Source organism: Phalacrocorax carbo, chromosome 6 (genome assembly GCF_963921805.1).
Source record: "Phalacrocorax carbo chromosome 6, bPhaCar2.1, whole genome shotgun sequence".
Lineage (NCBI taxonomy): Eukaryota > Metazoa > Chordata > Aves > Suliformes > Phalacrocoracidae > Phalacrocorax > Phalacrocorax carbo.
This window is the reverse complement of record NC_087518.1, coordinates 33,035,590-33,048,118: the sequence shown is the minus strand read 5'-3', so window position 1 is coordinate 33,048,118 and position 12,529 is coordinate 33,035,590. Positions and strand designations below refer to the sequence as shown.

The following is a 12,529-nucleotide window of genomic DNA, read 5'->3' as shown; positions in this document are numbered from 1 at the left end:
GCTCCCAAGGGTACAAGAGCAGCGTCTTTCTACAGAGCGGTTGAAGCAAATGTTTCGTGGGTAGATGCAGCACCAGGGGTGGGACGTGGGAAGAAAGACACACAGACCGGGGACAAAAGAGCCATCAGATCATTGGAAAACAAAGAGCTTGTAATAATGAAAAAAGGACAGATTTCGTAACCAATCACTTTTTCCTTTGAAAAACACAATCACAGTAACTTTGCTTTATACAACCACCTAGAAACTATGAAACAGTATCACATTGTGCATTTTTTTTTTTTTTAAACCTACTTATCAAGAAGGGTATTCCACACTTCAAAAATTATATCCATTTGGGGAGGAAAGAGGAGACAGCTAATAGCGCAGTCACAGATACATCATGAGTCCAAGCAAGCGGCAATTCTTTGTCCTCACCTTTTCCACTTAGCCAAAAAAGAAGAGTGGAGAAGGGGATAGCAAAAGAGAAAGGAGGAGGAAAGAAAGAAAGCACCCACAGAGGACTAATCACACTCCATAATTACTTTTGACATCTACAGGGCTTCATAGAAAGTTCATTTAGACCAACACAGTGGGGAGGGGAGAGGAAGGCCGCAGCAGGACCCGGGGGGGAACTTTGGCATTTCCACCCCGAGCCCCCTCCAAACACCGATCCTTTCCCAGGAGGACCTACGGGACGGGGAGGGTGTCACGAGTTCCACCAGGCTGCCCAATTTCTCCTCTGGAGCAAGAGTTTGCAATTTGGTTTCTAGAGCTTGAGGGACTGTCACGCCACGGGGCATCGTCCCAGGCAGGGTCGGCGCCTCTCGCCCACCGTCACACAGCTGTGCTGCGGCCAGAGCAGCCTCCGACTCCCACCGGGAACAGGGCTGGGGCATCAGCATCCGCATACTTCCAGTATTACCACCTCTTTCCTCACCTCTCCCTACAAAACCTGCTTTTGCCTTGCTGCAGCAGGGTGCCCCAGCAGGGGCTGAAGCTCCCGAGGGATGCTGACACACCAGTTTAACCCCACGGTGCAGTATTTGGGATGGTATCATGTAAGGGAGGCAAGGTCTGATGAGGTGACAGCCACCGAGCACAGCCATGACTGCTGCAGAGTTACCGTAGGGATTTTCCACTCTCAGAAGCCTCAGCCCCCCTTTTCCAAGGAAACAAAACAATCCAATCACTTCTAGAACAAAAATTAAAATTAAAAAACCCTATGCTTAAGGCAGAAGATCATCTTCCCCCTGCGAGTGCGAGGCAGAACAGTGGAGGAGAGGAGGGAGGACGTGGGGCTGGGACAAAGCACGTGAGCAAAGTGGCTTTTGTGTTCCCAATGGGAGCCAAGCCGTGCCCCACAGGGCACGACGGCCCGACATCGGGGCCACAAACGCCCCCAAAGCCTGGCGCGCATGGTGGAGTCACAGCAAGCGGTGTGCAGCAGCACGCTTGTGGCGTAAGGCCGAATTAATTTGGCTCTTCAAAATACAGGCAAAGCTCAAAGGCTTTGTGCCATCTCCCTTGTTCCTTGGAAGATCAGTAGTAAAATCCCCCAGGAATTGTTATCTCCTGAACCTGGACTGTGCTTTCTCTCCCTGCCTCCCACATGGCTGCAGTGGCCGAGCACTGGAGAGGAAGCAGAACAAGGAGCACAAGAAGGCCTTTGGGAAGTAAAAGCAGCAGGATCCAACTCTGCTCCACAAGAGACTTTCCCCCCAAGATTTTCACACTGAATGCTGCTGCCGGTCATCCCCGTGCACCCTGTGTGCCATTGGCTTCAGACAAACAGCAATGACACCAACAGAACAAGGAGGGCGGGAGTGGGGCAGGGAAAGACGTAGGATGAGCAACAGCTGACTTTGGGAACACGCCTGGATTTGAGAGGTAGGAGCTTGTTTGATACATACGGGCCACAGACATGAGCGCTGCAAATGTATTTCTTTTAAAACGTGGTGGCACAGCATTTGCTCCCATTGATGGAGCAGCTCCTACTCCTGCGTGCCAAGCCCATAAAGCCCAAACCTGCCCTGCTGCCCTGTCAGGAGCGCCCACCCACAGCACACGGCATTGCCTTCCCCAGGCAGGGGGTGTTTCTGGTGACACGGTCCCAAAGCCACACAGGGAACTCCAGCTAGCAAATAAACTCTGGATGCTGCAAATCCTACCCCCGTCCCCTGTAACCTGAAAACCCCTGGAAGTGCAGGAAGGATGGAGAGCAGCAACAATCAGCATGGAGAAGCTAGTCCAAAGAGAATTTCTAAAATTCATCGGCTACACTGTGGCATCTCCTCCCCTTAGACACGACCAAGGGTTTCAGCCAGACAACAGCAGCTCCCGCACCCTCCTCAAGAGCCGCACACAGCCAGAACCTCTGACAAGCCTGTGGTGCACCAAATCACAAGGAGAAGTAGAGCTCAACACCTGGAAGGCAGCACAGCTTCACGGCGGCCAGAGCACAGACCTGTGCTTCCACCTTCCATCCAGCTACATCCCAACAACTAGAACACGGGATAACAAGAACCCCAGCTCTTTAACTCTGCCCTCCACACTTCTGGATTGTCACCCTGCTGTCCTCCCTCCAGGAGTGTTTCCAAGCACCCATTAGCAAAGCCCACTCGTGAAACGAAGCCGCCCCGGGACTGCACCCACTCCTCTCGCTCCTGTTGCGCAGGCTGCTCACAAGCAGCAACGGGGCTATTTTCTCTCACCATCTGCTCTGCTTTGTTAGGACTTCCTTTATTGGCCAGATGTTCTTGCAGACACAGAGTCATCCCGGCTTTAGCGCTTGCTCTCAGGAGGAAGCTGCTTGCCTGATTTCTCAGAAATCTCTGGGAGGGAAGAAACAGGCAGAGGCAGTGCTAGGGAGCTGGGAGCCTTCAAAGGCCATGCCTCCAGGAATTCAGGCTCCTTTCCCCCCAAGACAGCATCTTCACTACCAAAAGGGATGATGATTTATTTCAGGAGGTAACATTTGCTAGCTGTAGCACGCCACCTCCCCTTTTTATTATTTCTCCTGACAGCAAAGACAGAGGGAAGGGAAAGAGCAGAGCAGGGAGCAGAGCAGATGAACAGACTGAATTCTTGCTTCCCCTAAGGATCTGGGTAAACTACAGGATAAGAATTTAGTTACTTGACCCTCCCCACCAGGTCGGGATGCGGCTGGCTGGAGGGTGCAGCAGCAGGCAGGGCACAGGCCACCCACCCAGCCCATGCCTGGCTCTCCCCAGCCCAGCTGAGGAAGGCAGAGTGCTCTCAGGGGACCGGCGTCACTTCAGAACATCTCTCTGTTTTTCCTTCCCTCTGAAAGGATGAGCTGCCAGTCAGCTCTGTTTCTTTTTGTAAAGAAGCACTTGCTTAAGTAACAGCACTGGTTTATTTTGGATTGCCCCTCCTGGTGGGGCCGCCCTCCTCTAAACTCTCCTAGGTAGGTATGGCTTCACTCGTCTCCCACTGCTCTCGCTGGAAACACCTACGCAAGGTTTGGACATGGCAACAACTGCTGCAATGCAAATTAGGAAACAGAAATATTTTAAGGGCTTTGTATCTCAGACTCCACTTCCATACGAACAGGAACCCTCTGTTTAAGAAAGAACAACAGACCTAAGGGAGTTAAATGTGGGAAAACAGGCTCCTGGGCACCGACAGGAGGAATGGCACAACCCCTGCTAGCCCAGCTGCCCTCCTGCCGGAGGAGACCGACACTGCAGGAGCTGCGAGAAGGAGCACCACACCAGCCACTCCACCATGCACACCGCCGCCACAGCGGAGGCATCTCCTGGCAGGTCCGTCCCAGTTTCTTTATAAGGTGAGAGCACATCACAGAAGTGTAAGTAGTTACAGGTTTGCAGTGTTGCCCTTGGCCTGGCACGGGTTCACCACCAATGAATTTTAATCTATTTCTAATTAAATGAAGAAAGTTTCCTTCTTCATTTCCTCTGGGCAAGAGGCACAGCAGGCAAACTGAGAAAACGCAACATACTGGTCATGTGAGAAACCATGCTATTAGCTAATTAAAAACCAATAACCACCAAACAGCAGCTGAGCAGGGATTCCTGCAATTCCATCGCCCAAACTAGAGGCAAGTCACTGGACAGCATCAGTGTGAGGATCCTACTTCAGGAGTTTCACCCTTCCCTTGCAGTCCTAGCTCTGCACCACGGCTGCCTGTGAGCCGGGCGGAGGGGAAGGCGGCAGTCCCAGGGCCCTCAGCCTTCCGACATAATTTCCCCAGCAATACAGCTGCCCTCTACCCAGTCTGCTTAATAGTATCGCACTTCCCAAACTGGGTTAGCGAGACAAGGCAAGGGGCACAAGTAACAGCCAAGCCACAGGGCAGCATACCGTGAGAGCACCGGACAGAGGCTTTTTGCCAAACCAGAAGCCACAAGACCACCTGTTTTCAAATTCACCTTCCCCATCAGGTAGGCACAACACAGTCCTTTCCACGCTCCCCAACACAACACCACTCCTGAACCCCAGCCTGCTAAACCCGCCCTGCCCACAGGAACCGTCACCTCCTTGCCTTGTCCCACTTTTGTTGCACTGGGCTGCAGGAGAACACCGGGAAAGCTCCCTGGTCGGTATGGGATGCCCTCACGCCACCTAAGGATTATTAAGGCTTTGAAAAATACTTTTCGATCTGGAGAATGAAGTTCTGAAGCTTTTGTTTGCCTAGCTTTTTGCACTGTTGGTGGGACCCAACTCTCCTTTGAAAAGGGCCTTAGGATCATCTGCACTACTTTCAGGCAGCTGCATGGAAAGCTGGCGTTGAACCGGCACAAGAGACATGCCCAGAAGCAATAGCAGCAACTAAAAAAAAAAATCAGAAAGAGAAACTTTGGTTTAAAATAAAATTGAGAAGAAAGAAAGAGAGAGAGAGGAGGTAAACACAGGTGCAAGTTGTCTCACGAGAGGGGTATTTGCAGGGCATAACCCCACGACCCTGGAGTTCTAGATCTACATACCTGGCTTTGTTTTACCGTTACAACCTTCATTGCACAGGACTCAAAATCACTCTCATATGGTTGTTAAGTTTCATAAATAATGTGAAAACTATATGCAACAGATACATCATATTTCCAAAAAACTATAAGAAAAGTTACATCAAATTAAAAAGTAGCTTCATGAATGAAGATACTGCTCTAAGTGCACTTTCCCTGCAAGTGCAGCCAGTGCCTCAGCGCTGGATATGAAGAAAAAAAAAAAAAAAAACCAAAAAAATCAGATTTAAAAACTTAAGTCCGGTTTCAACCAGTCAAAACCGGGCCAAGCAGAAACTGAGTGTGCTCTTGGCACTGTCCCATGAGGGAGTCCCTATGATGCTTCGTTATCCGGATAGGTTTGTTATGTCCTTGTTGAGACTGTAAACAATCCTTCTTTCCTGAACTGTCCTCTTTATTGGCAAAACAAAGTAAAATATTTTATTTTTTTTTAAAATAGAACATTAAAATTAACCCAGAAGAAAAAGAAACGAAACACAGTGAGCTTGTTGGAGTCCATAGGATCTGGTCTGGAAGAGCTCAGAAAACGTGTTCAGTGTTTTCTCCTGTTTTCAGCTGGAACTGTACCAGAGATCGGGTTACTTGGGGAAGAGGGGAACAGAATGAGAAAACAAAGGATGCGGAATAAGAGAACGTGGCCATCTCATGTGTTCACTTCATTCGCTAGGTCCTCTATCAATACCTTAGTGTCACAAGCCTTGGACCTGGAAAAAAAAAACAAACAAACAGAAAATACTCACTGGGGAGAAGAAATTCCCATTACTACATGGAGGCAGTAAAACCACAAGTGCACTTGTGGGGGGAAAAAAGGAAAAAAGAAATAATTCTTACACAGAGGGGGAATTTAGAAGGGTACTGGAACTGTTTCACACTCTCACTGGGAATAGCAGAGCCTTACAAACATCCCCAGACTGTCCCTCTGCATCCTCCTCCCATGGCTCTGCCCACGCCACGCCGGCCACCTTGCACACACGGACAATGCCCTCTGCCAGGCTGCGCCAACAAACGGCCAGGGACTGCTGTGTGTGCTGCATCCATCCAACCCTCCACACAAAACTCCATCAAACCATTGCAGCAGGAGCTGCAAATCCAAAGGAGTGTTCCTGTTTAATCTGTCACTGGGCTGCACAAAGGTACAGCAGCTTTTTTTGGAATATGCTTGACAAGTCTCAGCCCACTGCATGTCTGAGGTGTAAACGGACATGGTCGTAGGGAATTCGACCAGGCTTTGGCCCACATTTCCTCTGCATAAAGTTTTTCAGTCTCTAGCAGCCACATGCAGACTGTTGTTACTGGTCACATCCGTGTACTCTGAGCCAACATGGATAAGAGACAAGCGTGGCCCAAGGGCTGCAGCTCAGGCCAGAGCACACCCTTTGCGTGACAGCCATGGCCTCCTTTTTCCTCCCATCCACCCTTCCCATGCCATGATGCAACAGGGGGATGTGCTGCAGGGATTGCACAACACTCCTGACATGCTGTGGTTCAGCGTCCCCAGGGAGCCCAAGCTTGCCTCCTGGCCAAAGGGCAGGGCTCCGCAGCTGTGCTGCTGGGGCAGAAATGATGCCTGGAGACTAGAGCACCCTGTGACGCTTGGAGCACAGGCACTGCAGTGAAGATAAGCAGTCAACAGGTTCAGGACTGGGTGCAAGGTGGGGAAACATCGAGGCTGTAAGGAGGAGGGGTAGAAAGAAAGAAAAAGTGCATGGGTTTAGATTTGGGAAAGGGTCTGAGATCTCATGTAGAAAATCTTGAAGAAATGATAACTGAAATCTTGGAGTAGTCTGAAGCCTGGAAACGGCCAGCTGATGGGAACCCTTCCTCCAGGTTTGGATTTACAACGTCTGACAACTGCTACAGCCTGCTTTTTGCAGAAGGGGAGTTTTGTAACGGGAACTCCCTTCTCCAGTGGTTTACCAGAACCCCAAGATGATGTAATGGGTAGATCAACCCACCAGCAAAGAAATATTAATTTACTAATTGGACGTGCCCTCCCTTTGAATGACTATTGTGGCTGAGATCTTCACATGATTACCCAGTCCATAAATGGCCACCAAGCATCAACAACAGCTCTAACACATGATTAGGTTTATTGCGCTAGAGGAGAGACAAAACATACTGTGAAGCAAGACGAGGTCTGCGCAAGGACACACTCTGGCTGCGCTTCCACTGTTTGTTCTTGCGGCGGTTTCGTACACCATCTTCCTGGTCCATCATCTGATCCAAGAGCGTCAGGTCATCAGCGTTGAGTGGTGCCACAGAGATGTCCCTCACAGCACGGAACTCACCACAGTTGTTCAGGTGCTCGTTCTCCAGACGGAAAAAGTTCCACACAAACCGCCTGGGTGGAGAAAATGGGAGTTACCAATTTGGTTCTACTTTTACAGGCATTGCCCGTGTTTGGCAAAGCACTGGTACATGCACCTAGATACCACTGACTGTTCTCACTGGTCAAAGTGCCTCTGGGAGCATGCTGGGAGTACGGAGAAACAGCAAATGACTAACAGCAGCACCTGCTACATCTTCCCAGCTCTCTGGAAAAGAACAGATCTGTCAGGCTTATTCATTGTCCTAATGATGACAGCCCTAGTCTGGACAGCATGGAGGCACCAGGCATTACAAGCAAAACGCAACCTCTGCCATCTACATGAGTGAGGTTCAGCTTCATGGGCTTTTACTCATCTTGAGAATTTGTCGGGGTAGGTCTCCAGCTAGAGCACAAGTGAGATCACCCTGAGATCTTACAGGATCCAAATTAGTGTTTGGAAAAGCAGCAGAGGTTTAAGAATAATTGCAAACCTGAGAATTGAGTGAAATTTATTCTGGAAATTCCAACATGGTAATTTTAAGGAGAAATTTAGTAATAACAAAACCCTCAAGATTAGGTCTAGGTTCAGAAGAAACTGCAAATGCAGCATGATGGACCCAGCCCCTCATTGCTGCAGAACCCTCTACAGCTTGCTTTACTTAGCACCCTGTTCAGATCAGATGTTCCTGTTAGACCTAGTCTTCCATTTCAAGGACAGGTACCTTCCATGTCCAAGGAGCAAGGCACTTCCCACCACACTGACGTTATACAAGTAATAAAAATGTAAGAGAGAAGTGAACTCTTCAGTCAAGCGGCCTTACCGGAATACCTCAAGTGGGGCAAATACAGTAGAAATGATGTCCCCAGCATACGGGAAGATTTGCATGGAAGTGAGGGAGATCTGGATGGTCCACGCAAAACGCAGGATCACGTCTTCTACAATGGCACAGTAGTAGTATGCCTGAAGAACAAGACAGACAAACCAGACAGCTCATTGTATATGTTCTGCACAGAAGACAGAACTCTTCAGGCCTTCAGGAAGATACAGAATTTGCGGCTCAACCTCTAGAAAAGTGAACAGTACAAAATGATCTCTTGGAAGCAAATGAACTCTACTGCTAGAAAATTCCAGCATATAGCATTCAGGAAGCACCAGTGGGCAACTGTTACATGCTCTAAACTCAGCAAGTTTTGTTAAAATATTAAAAGCCTTTCCTAATGTAAAGGCAGGCTGTATACGCACTTTCTGTGGGTAGACAATTCCTTCTCGAAGAAAGGTATTTTCACCAGCATTTTTGTCAAAGAGACCCCAGTCCATCTTCAGGTCCCAAATGAGGGTATAGCAAGAGCTGATGAAATAGAAGATAATCCACAGGTAGAAGAACACTTGGGTGTCACTGTGGTTTTTAGCTGGAAAAGAGAAGAACAGCATGCTTCTGTACAACTTAAAGTCCATTGCTTCTTAAAACAGCTACAAATTGTCTGATTTTATCAGTGGAAATAACACCCTTTTTATTCCAACTTCTGGGAAAATCAGGCTAGCTAATCTGAACCAAACCGAAAGACTTACCAGGAGCAGTTTTATATTGTCATTTAAATTCCACTTTCATCTCGTTCAACATTTTGTACTTGGGATTGAAATTTGCACTAATGTTTTTGTTTTCTTGAAACTTGCAGTAGACCTGCCATTCTAACTCTGAACAGCAGGTGGAAGCTGAGGGCCATATTTCACAAAAGACACAGGCTTGTACAAAGGAAAAAGCAAAGAGGCAGTGTTCAGTTAGGAGGGGTTTTTAAGAGAATATTTTAGTTTGTCTAAATATAAACAACTGTGAGCTAGTGCACTAAAAGCCTGAAAGAAGACGGGCAGTACAGGACTTTCCACTAGCCGTTTCAGAGGTTGCGGTGGCAGGGAAAAATAAGCAAGAAGAGGGCAATACATTTAACATGTATATAAAAATCCTGAAGGAGGCTGAGTACAGTTTTAAATGCCCATACGGAGCTCCTCTGTGAAACACAGGACTGTGGTACCGAAGTCTGCTCACTTGCGAATATGCTTTTGTAATTAAGTTGTTTCCCATTCTCCTCTGAAAAGGTTATGCTGTTCTCTCAATTCAGCTAGACTTCCCTAAATCAGTCAGCTGGGTGAAAACAAACAGATCTGATAATTCTGTTTGCTTTTAATTAGCAAATCTGGGTCATAAGGTTCACAAAAATAAAACACATTACAATGCTTTGCAAGGCTAAGACACTTCGCACCTCCCCGCTGTCAGGAGGTCTTTCCTCCTTTCTGTGCAGCCACTGCAATTGCTCATTCACTGATTCTTTCTAACAAAGCCAACAACACTTCTAGTACAAAAAAAAACATGTTTCCAGTCCAAATCTGATGCCATGCTAAGTGACAGCACTGTTTTCCATATACATGGCTTTGAAACAACAGAATCCCCAAAGCTGATCACAGAGAGGGCAACAGGGCAATTTGCTCTCTCCTTCCCTTTTTATTTCTATCATTCACAATACAAACGTAATGCAGCAATCCAATAAAATTAATGGAGGTGAAAATGAGAGGCATCGTGTAAGAGTACATTCCTCCTATTATGTCTTTCAGGCTTCCCAGACATGATGTGCAGGATATAGGTCAAATACACACACTCATTCTCCTTTCAAAACACACCCCCTAAAGCAAACCTATTAAAGCCACTTATGCAGCAAAGCCTATCTGCAGTGAAGCTTCAATTCAGTGAGGAAAAGGACATGAGATCTGCCGTAGCTCTCAGGTTTGACCAGCTTCCCTACTTTTGTGCAGGGTTAGAAGCCTTTGAGCAATAACCCACACCCTCCTGAGGCTTGGCTTTACCCAGGGACCGGTCTAGCACCACATCACCCGCCACTGCCGCTGCAGAGAGCCATGACGTCACCCAGGAGCAGGCACAGAAGTCCTGCAGAATATGGGCTCCAATGCCCATGTACATTAATCCTGATGCTTTGAAATCACCCCTCCTATCCATTTTTTGAAGGGTAGTGCCCACAAAACAGGACACAGGTGAGGTTTTTGGAGCTTCGCAATTAGAGCTGTACTGCAAGACTTCATTCTCCCCCACCAGCTCCTCTGAAGCCTCCACTACATTATTTCAGGACGAAAAGGCAGATGCTGACATTCAGTGACTCACAGACACTAAGCCTCTTCTTTCCAACATTATTTTTAGCTCATTGTATCTCCCTGTTTAGTTCCCACTGCCAGATCCTAAACAGTAATTCAGAGGCAGTTAATAGGTTAAATGCTTTCAAAGCATCTAAAATGCTCCAAATAACCCTGCGAGGCTTCATGCTTCCTATCTGTAGCTTAGGCTTGAAGGCTAGGTCATTCTGCCTTTGTTTTTTTTTTCCCTTAAGGACAGAATTCAAATAAACTGAGTCTTACTCCAAATCTTCATGGAAGAGACACGGAGAAGGCAGCACAGACAGCACCATCCATTGCCATGCCTTTGACCACATCCCTGGCACAAGCCATGCCCTGCAGCAAAACGGCACTGCTGGGCATTCCTTCAGAGTTTTCCAGTACGGAGGAGCGATTCACCCCAGACTATCATTTCAAACTACGTAATGGGCTAACAAAACTGTAGCCTAAGTTGGCAATTACATAGGAAGCTGATTTCAAAGGTTCATGCTCCTAAAACCTAAATTGCCTTAAAGGTTATTGTGCACAATTATGAAAAGGGGGAGTACCGGGAAGGAAATGGCCCAAGTAAGAAATCTTGTGGCATTAGTCTCATCAACCTCAAAAGGATGTGCTTGCTTCTAGTTAGGTTACCATGGCCTCAGCTCCCTAGCCTTACAGCAGTCTTTTCACTGGCACCTGGGGTCAACGCTGCTTGCCCCTTGCTCCTGCTTGCTTTCTCACTGACTAGCTCTGTAATGCATTCAGCTCCTGAAAAATGTCATTAAAAAGACCAAATAACTCCCTGGCAAAATGCTCTAACCAGAACTAGCCTGTTGTCTTCAGCCTTGGCCTTTGAGTCCCTTCCTTTAATCACTTATCCTCCTTTTCCTCCTGCCTGCAATTCTGTTCAATACCCTCCTTCGTTCTGTCCTCATTGGTATTCAGCTGGTGTACAGAAATATGTTACTGCTCTAGGCAAGCAATTATATCTCAATCTCCACTGGCTGGTCCTAGTGGCCCTCTTCACTGCTGCTCAGGGGGCTAGAAAATCAAGGCATTCATATTCTGCCCAGAAGCTCCATCTACTCCCCGCCTGCCAGTTTTTCAGTAGCAATACATAGATGTGCATATGTATGATGATGTCAGGGTCTATTTAAGCAGGAACTGTTTTGTCCAGTGGTTTTTCTTTGTTTAATGATGTGCTAGAAGCCACCAAAACCCATTTGAGAGAGAGAGATATTCTGGATGAGAGAAGCACCCTGGACACTTGGCAGACCTCAACCTTTCCAAGAGGGAAAAAAGTCCAAGTCTTCAATATCCCATGGACTGCAGCAACCCTTTGGCAGCACAACTGCCAGTCCACCCAGCAAGAGGTGGATGAAGGACCTTTCTACTTGATGTTCCAAAGGGCATCACCATGTAGCAACTTCCTCAGCTACAGTTATAAAAAAACCAAACCATACCACACACACCCACACACCCACAACCACCCACCCCCCAAAAACAAACAAACAAACAACTAAAAAAGCCAGCACATGCAGGACAAAACACCGTCAGCACAAAATGTGACATGTAAAGTTGCAGGTGCAGCTTTACCCTCCAAGCTGATGGGCAGGTTTCAATACACATTCACATTAGCATGCTTGCAACATGGAGGTGTTCAGCTATGTCAGAGGCTATTTGAGTCTGCAGTGCCCTGCTATCTCCACTTGCTGCAAAGGTGACGGGAAGCAGCGTACCACAGGGGCCATTTGCAACTTTCACCACAAAATTTCCATTAGCATCCTCAGTTTATCCTATAAAAGGCAATTCCAGTAGATACTCTGCACAAATACACAGACAAATTGCCCCAGAAGGTCAACTAAATAAATAATGGAAGGCTTCCGCCTTTGAACTGAAGCTGTGAATGGCCACAGTCCCAGAAAACAGCCAAAGGCACTTGCAACAGCAGAATTTACTGCCTGCAAAAATTGCTGATAGACAATATCTTGGATCCCAAACCCAGCCCCAGGGGACACAATATCTGACTAACATTCTGAGAGAATAATACTCTGGCAGAAACTATAGCCCTTTCTAAAC

At 47.5% G+C, this 12,529-nt stretch overlaps 1 protein-coding gene across 1 annotated transcript in view; it reads right to left on the bottom strand.

Moving 5' to 3' along the window:
• Positions 1-124: 124 nt before the first annotated feature.
• XPR1 (xenotropic and polytropic retrovirus receptor 1) overlaps positions 125-12,529 on the bottom strand; it is a 116,580-nt gene continuing 104,175 nt past the window's right edge. The window contains exons 12-15 of the mRNA XM_064454517.1: positions 8,534-8,700; positions 8,112-8,251; positions 7,102-7,323; positions 125-5,686 (exon numbers count right to left, since the gene is read on the bottom strand). Of these exons, the coding sequence (XP_064310587.1) occupies positions 5,626-5,686; positions 7,102-7,323; positions 8,112-8,251; positions 8,534-8,700 (590 nt within the window). The 3' untranslated portion in view covers positions 125-5,625. The remainder of the gene's footprint in view (positions 5,687-7,101; positions 7,324-8,111; positions 8,252-8,533; positions 8,701-12,529) is intronic.